The sequence below is a fragment of the Gossypium arboreum genome, chromosome 9, assembly GCF_025698485.1.
Source record: "Gossypium arboreum isolate Shixiya-1 chromosome 9, ASM2569848v2, whole genome shotgun sequence".
Taxonomy (NCBI): domain Eukaryota; kingdom Viridiplantae; phylum Streptophyta; class Magnoliopsida; order Malvales; family Malvaceae; genus Gossypium; species Gossypium arboreum.
In genome coordinates, this window is record NC_069078.1 from 89217989 (window position 1) to 89232060 (window position 14072).

A 14072-nucleotide genomic window follows, 5' to 3' on the forward strand; every position below is an offset into this window, starting at 1 on the left:
TTATTTCAGTTTCGGTTTAGTCAAGCAGTGTGAATTGATTAGTTTTGACTTTAGTTTAATTAGGTAATTCATTCAGTTTATCGATTTTTGAATCTCAGAATCGATTCAATGAAAAAAATTTATATTAATTTTAAATTGTTTAAAATATATTTATATTTATTCACCAACATATTTTATAAGATATCATCGATATATAACCATATAAGTTCAACCCAATAACTCAATATTAATTAATTAAAAAATAATGAAATCGACTAAATTGATTTAGTCGATTTGCTCAATTAAAATCAGTCAGATCAATTTTCTCATGTTAAAATTGATTAAATCGATTAAAAAAATAATTGAATTAACTGATTTAATCTATTGCTGTCCCCTAATCGGAGTATCCATTTTTTGGGGTCTTAGGAGCTTCTACCTCTCTAGAAAGTTTCTCAAAAATCTGTGTTGTTTTCAAATTAGTGATTAACAATACATTGCTAGATGCTCAACATTTCCAAATCTGGAAACATTTCATTATTCATTACCATTTGTAAAAATGTTTTGACGACGTTGTGAGATTGGTTCAAGGAACGTCGACGGGGTGAGAGGCGAAAAGCCATTCTTGCAATGCCAAAGTTTTCACTCTGGTCGGAAAAAGTAAAAATTGTTAGAGTTAATTGCACCAAACATCCCCAAACAATGATTCTCATTCTTAATTAGTCCTTAAACCTCAAATTATTCTAATCACATTCCTAAACTATCGAGATCATATCAATTAGGCCATTTCATTACTAAAATCGTTAATGTAAATGTCAAATAATACATCGGATCTTATGTGACATGATTTAAAATAAATATTGTAAAATAGATATTTTAAAATTATTTTTTGAGCTAAACTTTTACAAAAGTTTGTTCGTTTTACTTTTAAAACTATTCAATAACATTCTATTTCTTTAATTTTTCATTTTAAAATTACCTATAGAGATCTGAATAGTCATTTAATGATTAAATTAACGATTTTAATAATAAAAGAATCTAATTGATATAATATTAATAGTATGAGGATGTAATTAGAACATTTTAAAGTATGAGACCAATGTAAAATGAAGGCCATAGTTTAGGGATGTACAATGCTATTAACTCATTTTTTATGGAAAGAAGAAAAGAAACGAATAAAGAAAAGAAAGGAAGAGGAAGTGCTTTACTATCAAGAAAAAGAAAAGGAAATTCCACAACGTCAAATGAATTGGATTAATTATTCACGTGTACGGATTTAATGGTTTAAATGGCCACACTGGATTTCCCCTAACTTGAGTAACATACTGAAAATAGAGGAGGTAAAGTGAAAAAAAATGAGTAAAATGGTTGAAGTGAGAAAATTTCAATAGTATAGGACCAAAAATAGTATTAAGCCCAAAAACAAAAATATTGTCATAAACCTGTTTTAAGGGTTTTTCTCTGTCACCGTGTCTCTCACAAAGTCTCTCAGCCGTACAAGGAGAAAACAATGCCTCGCACGACCACCGTCGACTGCGCTGGCTGTCCTCCACTTCGAGCCTTGACTTTCGATGCGCTTGGTCTCATCAAAGGTTTTTCTTTTATTGATATAATCTTTATCCAACTTCAATAAATTCATTCGAAAGGTTGAACACTAATTCTGTCATTAATTGAATAGTAATCGAAGCTCGAGAGAAAGGAGGAGGAGTTGCCAAAGTGGTGGAGAGATGGGGAGATCCTGATGCTTCCAAATGTGTGCTTGCCGCTTCCATGAATGACCGCAAAATCGACCCCGTGAGTTTCTATTTTTTTTTAAAGAACAATAGGTATTGAGAAGATTTTTTTCTTTATTCTGAAATTTTGTTTTTTTCCCCTCTTTTGCAGTTATTAGCTGTTGCAAGAAAAAATGGTGTGGTGAGTAACCTTTTTCTTCTTCCCTTGTTTGTTGAACACGGGCTTTAGTAGGATTTCTGTTGAATATTTCCTTGTTCAATATCTATGTACTGCAGATTGAGATACTTAATCCCCTTAATGGTGAACTTTCCCGTACGGTTTCCGATGTTAGTATTGCTGGCGTTAGACCAGAAGATGATGCTATTGCTGGGCTGCATTTGTTCAGAAGACAGATAGTGGAGTTAACCCCGAGGTATAATCATATTGTTATTTTTTTGGATATGGGCACGGGGATATAACCCTTAAAGGATCATTCGAGTATATTGAAAAACTTAGAAAAATTGATTATATTCATGCTGGATGCATATGAGTCTTGGTAACATAGAAAATTAATAGAATTCCTCTGCTTTCTTATTTATATAATTTAGCATGGATAATAGATGGTTCTTGGTAGTTACAATTCCTTTACTGACAGAACCATGATGATCTCTATAAATTGATTATTGTCAGGTCATGCACTTTGCTCACATGTAAAACAAAAGGAAATGCAAGCATAAAAACTATTGATCTCGCTGATACTCAAGCTGATTCTGGTGCCCCAAAAACATGGAATGTATGTGGCTCTGGTAATATCTTGTTTTCTGAAGTGGATGGGAGTGAAAGCTATGCCTTATTCGGAGGGTGAGTGTGTTTGTATTGTATGACTCTTTACATAAGCTTTGTACTCAGTTTTATCTGCATTTGCTGATAGGATATTTTCATGCTCAACTGGAATGTTATTAGTTCGGTAAATAAGATTTGAGTCTTTTCTCATTCAGGAAGGGTGTTGAAGTTAACATGTGGGATCTTGAAAACTGTACTAAGATTTGGACTGCAAAGCCTGTGAGCGTTTTCAACCTCTCTGATTTATTAAAATAAATTATTTTTTAGTATCTTCTCTGTTTTCATTTATCTTAATCTATCCCGTATTGAACAGCCTCCTGCAAACAGCCTTGGTATTTTTACCCCTACTTGGTTTACATCTGCAACATTTCTTAGCAAAGATGATCATCGTAAAGTTGTGGCTGGTACCAATAACCATCAGGTAATCGTTTGCGGCCACAGCCACTCCTTAAAACATATATGTGTGTGTGTGTGTGTTTTCTATGTTTTCCCTTTTCTTTTCTCAAGGAACTTTTATACGTGATTGCATATTGCCAGTTTCTAGAATTGTTTTTACTTTTGAAATAATAAGGCTCATCGGTTTCAAAATATTCCCGAGTTGATTTTTGGTTAAACTTTTGAAAATGCAGTTTCTAGACTATAGTTGTAGCTTTATCTTTACGTGATTCATGTGCTAAAACTTAATGAATTCGAAAGAAAATTAAAGGAGAAGAGTTTTTTTTATCAATTTTATTTGGAGTTGTGACAATTTCATGAATATTGGATTGAGTTTTTGTTATAGTAATGCTTTTCATTCGGTATAACATTTTTCCTTTCACTATTTCTGTTACAGGTTCGCCTCTATGATATTTCTGCCCAACGAAGACCAGTTGTATCATTTGACTTCAGGGAGACCCCTATAAAAGCAGTTGCAGAAGACCTAGATGGTCATACAGTTTATATAGGGAATGGATCTGGTGACCTTGCTTCTGTGGATATACGCACAGGTAAGGGATTTGATTCTATGTGCTTGTTCTGCAATTTTTTATGCCATTGACCATTTCTGATTCTCGTTTTGGTGACTTTTCTTCAATGATTTGAGATGTATTTCTTCGTATATTCCGGTTAATGGTGGATGTATTTCCTTATAGGTAAATTGTTAGGATGCTTTTTGGGGAAGTGTTCTGGAAGCATCCGATCCATTGCCCGCCACCCTGAACTTCCTGTGATAGCATCTTGCGGTGAGTATATGCCATAGTGTTTGGTAAAGCTAAGCACTTCTACCTGTGTTTGCATACACATTCTGCACTTTTGTATTGGGAAGCTATAAATTGCAAGGTGTTCATTTGAGAACAATAGTTAAGGTCTTGGAGATGATTTTGTTGCTTGAAGAGCTAGAGAAGGAAGAAAAAGGATTTCTAATCAGTCTCAAATGATTCTGAAGTGAGTAAAGGCCAGACCAGCGGGTTCAACTCGGAACCAATAAGTCCAGTGGTTCAACAATATAGATTGAACGGAAGCTAATGAACTGGCCAGACTGTTTAAAGACCGGGAGCCAGAGAAACCAGACTTCTGCTTCTTCTTTTTTTCTTTTTTAATTAAGTTTGGACTTCTTTTAACCAAAAAATTTGATTTTTTTTTCATTATGTTTTGGTCCTTTTAACCTAATTTTTAACCTATTTTTACCCAATTTGATTAATTAGTGCAAATAATAAACAATAATGGAATTCTTTCTTTCCATCCATGGTTTATTGTTAATATAATTTTCCCTACTTTCTTCTTTTTCCATTTTTTTTTTTTTAAATTTTATGAATTTTTCTTGATGGTTGAACTAGGTACTTTAGGTCCAACCGGTACTCTGCCCATGCCAGTTAAAATATTTTCATTTTGGCTGATTGAAACTGTGTGAACTTGCAATTATTAGCTTCTCAACATTAGCAGAACTGACAAATTTCAATATTTTCCAGGCTTGGACAGTTATTTGCGCATTTGGGACATCGGAACAAGGCAACTTCTATCGTCGGTATGTTCTATTGAGAGAACAGAGTTAAAATGTCCTTGCATGTAGTTAAATAGCAAAAAAATACACGGCAAATATCTGCCTAAAATTTTCCTAGTGCAGGTTTTCCTGAAGCAGCATCTTACAAAAGTTGTTTTCGATACTAATTTTACCGAAGGTCAGTTATTTCCTTAGAATCTTTATTGTTAAAAAAAAACTCATTATTCCGTGTTTGGTGTCACCACCTGTCAATATGACATTTTAGTTATAACGGTGAGTAATACTAGTAAACAAGAATTTGGTTGGAAGCCGTTTCCTGCATATCTCACTCCACCCTCCCCCCAAAAAAAAAAAAAAAAAGACTTCTGCCAGTGGCTTTTGTTGCATCACATGTTTCCCCTCAACATTAGTGTATAGGATTTCACAAGTGAAGCGAGTAGGGGTTGCCCTTTCAGCCTTTTGGACTAGGTCAAAACATATTCGGACTTAGATACAAGGATACATGCAGCACTAGCATTCATGATTGAAAAACATAGCTTTTAGATATGGATAGACTGTGGAGTGTAGGATCATCATCATAAGCTGCAAACTCAATTGAGTTGCAATTGTATGATACATACCTTTACTTAGAGGTGAAACCGTTTTGCTTAGAAGCCGTATTCGGTTTTATATGCATCTAGGTTCAATTTTTTTTAAAGAAAAGAGTTGGGGTGGATAATTTCCGGAAGTTTTTGATTTGTCCTTTAGACTATTAGATGAAAACGTATTGCTGTACTTAGTATTGTTGTAGATATCATTATTACTATTATTTTGAATGCCATTCTCATATATGTTATAAATGCAGAAGTTAAACACTTTGCAGCCGATTTGGCATTGCATGAAGCACAGAGCATAGATGAAATTGAAACCACAGATGAAACTGAAAAACCAGCTATGAAAAGGAAGAAGTCATCATCTAAAGAAAATAAAGAGGGCAAAAAGAAAAAGAAGTCATCTGAAGAAAAGGAGGGAATAAAGAAGTTGAAATCCAAGAAAATAAGCAAAAATCAAGAACATGACATTGCTGCAGCTGATGATGCATAGATAAAATTATTTACTTGCACTGAAATGCTGAGGTTTCAGAACTCAAATATATACGCTATGATTTGGATGGCATGGTGAAGGAGCATGGGGAAGATGGTTTAAAACTTTAGCAAAGGATGTGTTGGTCTATGGCTGTTTTGGTAGAAAATATACCAATGATGAAAAAACTGGACCAAACAGGCCTGTTCGATCGGGATCCAATAGGTGTGATGTCTCAATTGTATGAATGTAACTGAAAATTTTAAGAACCAGTGACAACTGTTAACTTCATAAAAACTTGGATGTATTGGAATTTTGTTAACTTTTTTTTTTAGGTCAGATTTATTGCCAGTTTCTTTGCGATTTACTAATTATTGAAAATTTAGAAATGCCACTTAGGGGTCGGAATAAAGGTGGTGTATGGATAAAAAAAATGAAAAATGAAAACAATATATACTCAAAAGAGATGGACAATGTTAAAAATTATACATTCTGTGATCTGCTAAATTGATTCCAAGTTTATTAAAAGCATGACTTGATGCCCAAATCAACAGTGATTGTAACTCTAAGCTAATTTTACCTTTTTAACAGGTAAAATCAAGAATCAGAACACATTATAGGGTCAATCAAGATGCACTCCAACAATCATTATTGGTTTAGCAGTCAAAATGAATGCTTTAATAGTAGGTTCAGAATACTACAATCTTCACGGATCACAGTAAAACTCAGACACTTGGAATGGAAAGAATCGAAAAGCAGCTAGCTCCAACTGAAGCTGCTGCTTTACTGCGATGTAGCTTTGTCTTTCTTCTCCGACAAATACCTAAACAAAATTAGGATGATAGTATGTTAGTTAGATCAAGCGGAAAAACGTGACAACCAAATATGCAACTGAAAGCAAGTCCAAATATTGAAATTTTAATTATCCGATCTATGAACTCACCATGCTTTAATAAATTCCTACACCTAATAAGGCAACAACAAATGTTCTTTATGAAATCAAGAATATAATATCCAAGTTTTTCTTTCCTGTATAATTGCAAATTTACATGTAACAAAGCAGATGCATCCATTGTTATCCCAAGTATTTGATCATTGCATAATTTTAAGAGAACGTGGTCATGAACATCATTTCATATCGAAATTTAACTTCGACAGTACCAATCTGAATCAATCCTAGTCACTAGGTTACCTGAAAGTACAACTTTTCTATGATTCAGTCGGGCGAATCCAGAAATTTTTTTAGTGGTCAGAATTGAATTATAAATTTTTGAGAGGTCAAAATATAATTTTATCATGTATTAATTTATAATTTAAACAATTTTTAAGGGGCCTACACAGCAATATTTCCTTTTTTTTTTTGGGGGGGGGGGGCTGCCTGCCCCCTTTAAATTCGCCCCTGGATTCGGTCATGACATTGAATATTTTTTCAAATTACACATGAGATCTCTATACCAGAATATCGAAAGATTGTAAGCATAAGTCGGCATTAAACAGGGAAAGGGTAATAATGCATAGGTGGAAACAAGGATCGCAAACTAAATCACAACTGCATAGAAATTGGCTCAATGCTATATTGTTCCCACTGGAGTATATCCGTGTCCGACATATACCCGTATCTAACACTCATCCTTGAGTCCAATTAACATATGCTAAATATAAACCAGAAAGATCATGCTTACCCTTGAGCTCTTGCCCAACGGGAGAGTTGGTAGAGCTGTACTGTCTCATTTGAAGCATGGCACGCCAACAGTAGATAGTTTCGTGGTTGTACCATCCATGCAAACCTCATGAATAATGCAGAATAGACACACATAGCTGCATACCAGAATAGAAGAGAATAATTAGAAACTGGGGCAGGCAATAAATACCAAAAAAATCCAAAGCTTCTTTGAACTGTATTTTTTTTTTTTATACCTGATGTCATGTTGCCAGAAATCATTTCTGGGGGCTTATTCATGTCCACCAATCCCTGACATGTTCATAAACAGTTTTGAGATACAAGTGATAAAGCAAAAGTTGTACGTTTCTCAGATCTGGCATGACTTTGTTCTAGGATGAACAGCTGAATATGTTAAAATGCTATCTTAAAATGATGGTAGTTGAACATACAGCGAGAACAAAACCCCAATTTGCAACAGGCCCCCAAAAGTGAGTTGTTTTTGGGCCAACTGGACTGTTTAGGAATGCTCGGAAGGAAGAAGCCATCTGTTACAAATATTGCTGAATGTGGCTCTGCGATTGTTGAATACAAAATATTATTATAAATCATAAAATTTCAAATACTAAAATAAATTCAGCTACAGAAATAGAAAGCTATATAGATCATCTGAAAGTACTGCCAAATGTATAGTTATAGAAGCTAGGCCAAAATTTCTAACTATTTTCTGGCAAAAACCAAAAATCATGCCCAAGTTCTAATTCAACCCCACTTATGCCACCTCTCGTATATTATTTATCATCTTACGAGTCAGACTCTACAAGTAATTCAAGACTCTCCTTGGTTGAAAGATGCTACACACAAGCTCAAGTTCTAAGCCATTAACCGATGCATTAGTCGTAACTATAAGATATGAATAAAACCTAATCATGAACCCCAAAACTGATAGCTATACTTTTAGCATGAATGGTCTTGACATAATATTAAAATTGCTTTCACCATCGAACTCAATTTTCTTAACCTGGTAGGCTAGTGCATGAGTTGGAATGCTAGAAAATAAATACTTGTTTTAGTCTACGTTACTAGAACTCGAGAGCGAATGTTGGATATGGATATGTTCAAATTTTCTAATTTTTACACACACACACATATATATATAGAGAGAGAGAGAGAAGATCATTTCCTATGCCCATGTCTAGATATGTTTTGGGTACAAGTTTCGGGTACTTCAAAAAAAATAGTCTTTGAAAAACACAGCTTTTACTAGAACTAAAATCAAATATCTTGGCTTTTTATAATTTGATCAAATCTCAGCAATCGATATATATATAAATACTTGTAAAACTGAAAAGACAAGCGGAACACTTTTTGTTTAATAAATATATCTCCCCCAATTTTGATTTGTAGCTAAAATCCCTAATCCTACCCGCGTCAGCATAGAGGAACTTAGTTAAAAAAAAGGCTACTCATCATGACAACTTACATAGAAAGCGCTAAAGAATCTAACTTTAAATGAAACCCAATGAAAAAGAATTGAAAAAAGAAGAAGCATACTAATAGAATTGGATCAAGGAGAAAATCACGAATCAGGTAAGAACATCAGTGAATCAGCTAAAATAAGATAGCGAGCGAGAAGATGGTGATGATGATGACGATGATGGTGTGTGTAGGGAGATAAAGAAGAAGTGAATTCAAGGAGAGTACCTTTGTAAACGGCGTCGCCGAAGAAGTCAAAGACCACAGGCCGATGAAGGAGGAAAGATTGGGAAGATGGAAATGTTAGGTGGAAGTGGAAGCTAAAGCTGAAGAGGAATTTGATTGTTTGACCGACTGACTGACTTCTGCTTTGGAGCTTTGATCCTGTAGAACGGAGTCTAAAGTAGAGTTTTATTGGATTTTGACACTTGCTTGAGTGGGTATGATCCTTAAATTTTTTAACAATGAATTTTGTTAGGATACTTTGAAGTATTTTTTAACAATGACCATACCAAGGTTTAATTAGTATATTTATGTTTTGAAATTTAAGGTTAAAAAGTTATGGAATAATCATTATACTATTTAAAATTTTTAAATAACTAGTTATTAAATTATTTTAAAAAATTAGTGAACCTTAGCGATGATCGGTGCAGACGAAAATCAAAGAAGAAACTTGTTTAGATTTTTAATTAAGTAAACTCTAACATTTAAAGTTCTTTTATGAAAAAAAGTAAATTGTAAAAAGAAATCATATAACAACTATTTTAACAAACTTTAATGAAAATTTTCAAATCGTTAAATAATAATTTTAAAACTTTTGAAATTAAGTGATGAAAATAAAATTTACCATTATTTTAGTAAAAAGAAATGGACATTAATCTCCATCTTTTAAAAATATCAATCTAGATGATATATTTGGTTCAAATATTTTTTAACCCGTTGACTTCTACCGATGAACTGGTTGTCGTTAATAATAATTAGACAAAAGGTTTTCAATGAAAAATTATTTAAAATACAATATTAAAGTAACCATATGAGACGGCCTTTTTCCAAGAACTTTTTTAGTATGATTAAAAACACATAACTGAGTTTTTTCATGTATTTCCTATTAGTTTTCTGGCCAAATGCTAATCATATTCTAATTCTTCAACAAGCATATTCAATTTTTTTTTAAAAAAAAAGATCCATGTATTTGGAAAATAAAAATCTCCCTGGACGCAACTTCAGTTATAATACACAAAGTATTAATCAGTTGTTGTCAATCTATAAGTATATCATTATTTCAAGTATCATAATCATCACCAATACTTGAACAAACAACAGCTGATATTTGGGCCAAAAAAGCAATGACATAACAATGAATCCGAATATGTACTCGAAACACGAGTAAAAATCCATGAAATTTCTCAACTTTTTGGGGGGTCCCTGTTTGCAAAAGAACCAATGTTCATGTGTAAATCACCTTATACGAATCTCGTCCGTAATGAGGGTTTCGTCATGAAAGTACTTTCTTAACTTCGTCCGTAACCTCTTTCTGAGGCTTTTCCGCATGAAGCTTTGCGACTATTCCCTTCTCGGAATAATAATCAATCACCTGTAGATATTTCAAATAACACCATTAAGAATATTGATGACAATTCAGAAAGTATTTGAACATCATGGAGTTCATAAAAATATGAAACATCAAAATGTTCCCTTTTTAGATTCAAATAAGAACCACCAAATAGTGTCCGTAAGACACTCGAGATCGGCTAAAAGAACCTCTAATTCTGATTGGTTATTGTCATATCAAGCTCGAGTAGCGTGCAAGTCTTTTGTTTACTATTAAGAAAATTTCAAGTTGAGCTCAAGTTTCTTACAACTTGAAACTTGAGCTTGACTTGGCTCGTTTCACCACCATATATAGCTCATTTAACTGCCCCTTGCCTTGCACCTATTATGGTAACTATAGGATCCAACTTGGAAAAATCAATACCAAAAAGATAATTAAATCTTTCACAATTTAAACACTACGAAAGCAGAAAGCTTACCGGTTGGGTTTGCTTGTGAAATGCATCAAGCCTTGACTTGAGAACTGCTGCAGTATCATCTTTTCGCTGCACCAAAGGTTCCCCGGTCACCTTGAAGAGAACATAAACATGGATGTGAGCTCAGTAACATAATGGCGACACTTTTGAAAAAAAATGGTAAGGAAGATTATATAAAGGTTAACAGAATGACATGTAGACAAAGCACCATCAAATTTGCATTAAATTAGTCATATGAAGTGCCTCACATAAAATGCTTAATTTACCACTCGACTAGTCAACTTTATGCAAAAACTGAAGTACAATTGTTTGACTTACATCATCAAGGCCGGGAACTTTAGGAGGTGCAAATTTCGTATGATAGGTCCTACCGCTAGCAGGGTGGATCCAACGACCAGTAATCCGCTCCTCCAAGACTGCATCATCAATCGCAAAATCAAGCACCTTATCGATTTTGACTCCTTGCTTTTCAAGCATGTCATCAAGCTGTAAACCGAAGATCAACAACACGTAATAAGGAATGTCGGTATAAAAATTTTAAAAACCAAAGGTGCATAAAGATTCAAAAGAAGCAACACCTTCTGTGCTTGGCCTACAGTCCTCGGAAATCCATCGAGAATGAAACCTTTTTTACATGAAGGTTTCTTCATGGCTTCATCAATAATGCCAACAACTAAGTCATCGGAAACAAGTTCACCCTAAGCAAGATTTGCAAAACAGCTCATTAGTCATTATAAACACACTAAGAACAATTAAAAAATCCCAAGAGGTTGGTGGAAAAAAATTTGACCTTATCCATAGCCTCCTTGGCCTTGATACCGAGAGGGGTTTTAGCAGCAACAGCAGCTCTCAGCATATCACCAGTGGCCAAGTGACACAGGCAGTACTCATCCTTAATTATTGGCGATTGAGTACCTTTTCCCGATCCCGGTGGACCTGCCACTCAAAAGATTTCACAATTATTAGAAACAAGCCATCATTCTATGAAATGCTAAACAATACGCAAATGTCGATAGTCGCATTGCAGAATGTTTTCGAGTTGCTGTTATTAGTTGTCCAATTTCCCCGTGATACAAAGTCTACAATGCTTGAAACTCGAGTACAAAATAAAATATAAAAACCAAACCATAATATCACCCTGTTCAATCAAGCAGCCCAAATTCCATCCCGAATTTAGGTCAGCAAGTTAGTTTGTTTGAAACTATGTTGCTTCGGCTCTTCATTTTTCTTGATGTATCCATGTCTAACAGGCATAAAAGGATATGACTCTCCATGAACACTCAAAATACATAGAGAAACTTTAAAATTTTAAAAAATAACTATGTCAAATATGCCGGTAACTGATAATCACACCCGAGTCTGAGTAACATAGGTTTAAAACACATGCACGACTCTTATTAGCATTAAATGATTTTCTTAGTCATTGAAGCCGGGAACTCTACCACTAAAGACATACTTATTTTTTAGTAGGTCATAAACATGGGGCATTGATAGTTTAGTCTTCCAAGATCTAATAATTCTCCCGCACAGCAAAACGGGAAATGCAGAATGAATATATAAATACAAAACCAACATGAAAATTTATTTCATTTTATCAAAAAGTAAGTTATGGACTAGACCTTGTAGCAAAAACCATGCAAAGTTGAAACACATAAGAATAAATCTATGGTCCTTACAAAAAGTAATAGCATGAACCCAAAATACTGTAATCCATTTTTCATTGATCTAATGTTTGCCAAAAGAAAGACCCCTTTTTTCCCTCTATATGTAAATAAAGGGCATATATATATAATTTCGAAAGCTAAAAACCGTTACTTTCTGAAGATAAAAATTTCCCAACACTCCCCTTTACAGAGAAAAAAAGGCTGTCAATCAATTCACCCAACCTAGTATAGAATTGCAATTAACCATTGCAAATCCCTCCAAATTAGGGATTTCTTGGAGCGGAACGGTGCAGATCCAACTTCTAAGGAAAAAAACCACCCATTCGCAGCAGACCGGTGCAAAATCTGTAAGAAAGGTCGGGATTCACCAACCGTACCCCCAATAACCAATGCCCCCCAATTTGCCTATTCACAATTTTTGTGCATTTAAATTATATGAGAAGTAATAAAAAGTTCAAGATTTTATATCGACTTTGGAGCTTTAAAAACTCGAACCATGTTTCCATGGGTATCTCTACAAGAATAAACAACCCTAACGCAAAGCAAATTCAAAAAATATAATCTCGGATCTACAGATTCAAACAAAATAAATCCCCAAACTTTCCATATGAAAAAAAAACCTCAAATCCAAAACAATTAGTGTTCAAAGCCAAAAAGAGAGAGTACCAATGAGGATGAGACGCTTATCTGGTTTGGAGGCGCATTTCATACGGCGAAGAAGCTCACTCATCAGTGATTCAGACGGTACATCTTCCAAGTTCATTGAATTGGTCGCCATTTCCGATCTCCTTTTTACTTTTTTGTGGGGAATTTCTGGGTTTTTAAGAGTAGATTGAGATTTAAGTTGGGTTATTTAAGGATTATTTTAATTTGGTTTTGGTTGGTACCAAGAGACTTCGGAGCCACCGATGCTTGAAATTCAAGCAGCGGTCTTTTTCCAGCTTGTTCTAAGCTTTAACTTTGCTTTTTGGACCCTTGGTCTTTTACAAGACTTCCCAAATATTCCCCAGGTTTTATTAGGGTTTACAAATCGATTCATTTTGAAGCGTTTATTTGAAAAATGGCCATTTCATTAATAATCATGCTCAAACTATAGATAATTTTTCCCCCAATCTTTATTATTGCTTTAAAAAGAATGAGATTATATATTTCCTTTTCGCCCAAAAACTCTTTGTTTTTCTTTTACAACATTTAAGGAATTATATCATCCTTTAAATAATATTTAATAACTTTCACTATATATCATAATTTCTATTAATTATCTACTCCATTTTATGAATTTATAAATAGATAAATTTTTATATAACATTTTACTTATATAATCCACCTCTAAAATTTTAATTCCATTAGTAGTAAACCAAATTTATAAAAGATTTTAAGCAATCAAAGTACAAGATTTACAATTTCAGTACTTACACAATTAAAAATTGGTACAATAAAAATTTTAACTCTCCACTTTTACATATTATATTTGTAATATTAATTTACAAATAATCTCAATTTGATCTTAATTCCAAAATATTCAAAAATTATAAAAAATACATAATTTCATAAAATATAATAATAAATTTAAATCATATATAAAATAAAAAATCATTGTTGACGAAAATGTTCGCTTCCATATGAAAATATAGATTTAAATATTACAAGACTTTGATATTCAACATTTTAAA

The 14072-nt window shown here is 33.5% G+C and overlaps 3 protein-coding genes across 4 annotated transcripts; 1 reads left to right on the plus strand and 2 right to left on the minus strand.

The window, feature by feature from the left end:
* The first annotated feature begins 1283 nt into the window (after positions 1 to 1283).
* On the plus strand, positions 1284 to 5911 carry LOC108457117 (uncharacterized). Its single transcript, XM_017755975.2, has 12 exons — positions 1284 to 1568; positions 1655 to 1770; positions 1861 to 1890; positions 1986 to 2122; positions 2380 to 2550; positions 2688 to 2751; positions 2846 to 2953; positions 3365 to 3518; positions 3663 to 3752; positions 4479 to 4534; positions 4634 to 4688; positions 5355 to 5911. Exons 1-12 carry the CDS (start codon positions 1487 to 1489, stop codon positions 5591 to 5593), a joined length of 1302 nt encoding a protein of 433 aa, XP_017611464.1. The 5' UTR covers positions 1284 to 1486; the 3' UTR covers positions 5594 to 5911.
* Positions 5912 to 6006: 95 nt separating this feature from the next.
* LOC108457118 (mitochondrial pyruvate carrier 1-like) lies at positions 6007 to 9207 on the minus strand. The gene is made up of 5 exons (XM_017755976.2): positions 8937 to 9207; positions 7685 to 7807; positions 7490 to 7544; positions 7255 to 7390; positions 6007 to 6395 (listed from the first exon to the last, which is right to left on the minus strand). The coding sequence occupies exons 2-5, from the start codon at positions 7778 to 7780 to the stop codon at positions 6356 to 6358; spliced, it is 327 nt and encodes a 108-aa protein (XP_017611465.1). The 5' UTR covers positions 7781 to 7807; positions 8937 to 9207; the 3' UTR covers positions 6007 to 6355.
* A 753-nt stretch (positions 9208 to 9960) lies between these two features.
* LOC108454106 (adenylate kinase 4-like) lies at positions 9961 to 13535 on the minus strand. 2 transcript variants are annotated; one of them, XM_017752432.2, is made up of 6 exons: positions 13066 to 13535; positions 11526 to 11671; positions 11314 to 11433; positions 11054 to 11221; positions 10739 to 10828; positions 9961 to 10302 (listed from the first exon to the last, which is right to left on the minus strand). In XM_017752432.2, the coding sequence occupies exons 1-6, from the start codon at positions 13175 to 13177 to the stop codon at positions 10204 to 10206; spliced, it is 735 nt and encodes a 244-aa protein (XP_017607921.1). In that variant the 5' UTR covers positions 13178 to 13535; the 3' UTR covers positions 9961 to 10203. The 2 variants fall into 2 exon arrangements, with proteins under 2 accessions (XP_017607921.1, XP_052875487.1); XM_053019527.1 differs by lacking the exon at positions 13066 to 13535 and adding an exon at positions 12622 to 12661.
* Between the last annotated feature and the right edge of the window lie 537 nt (positions 13536 to 14072).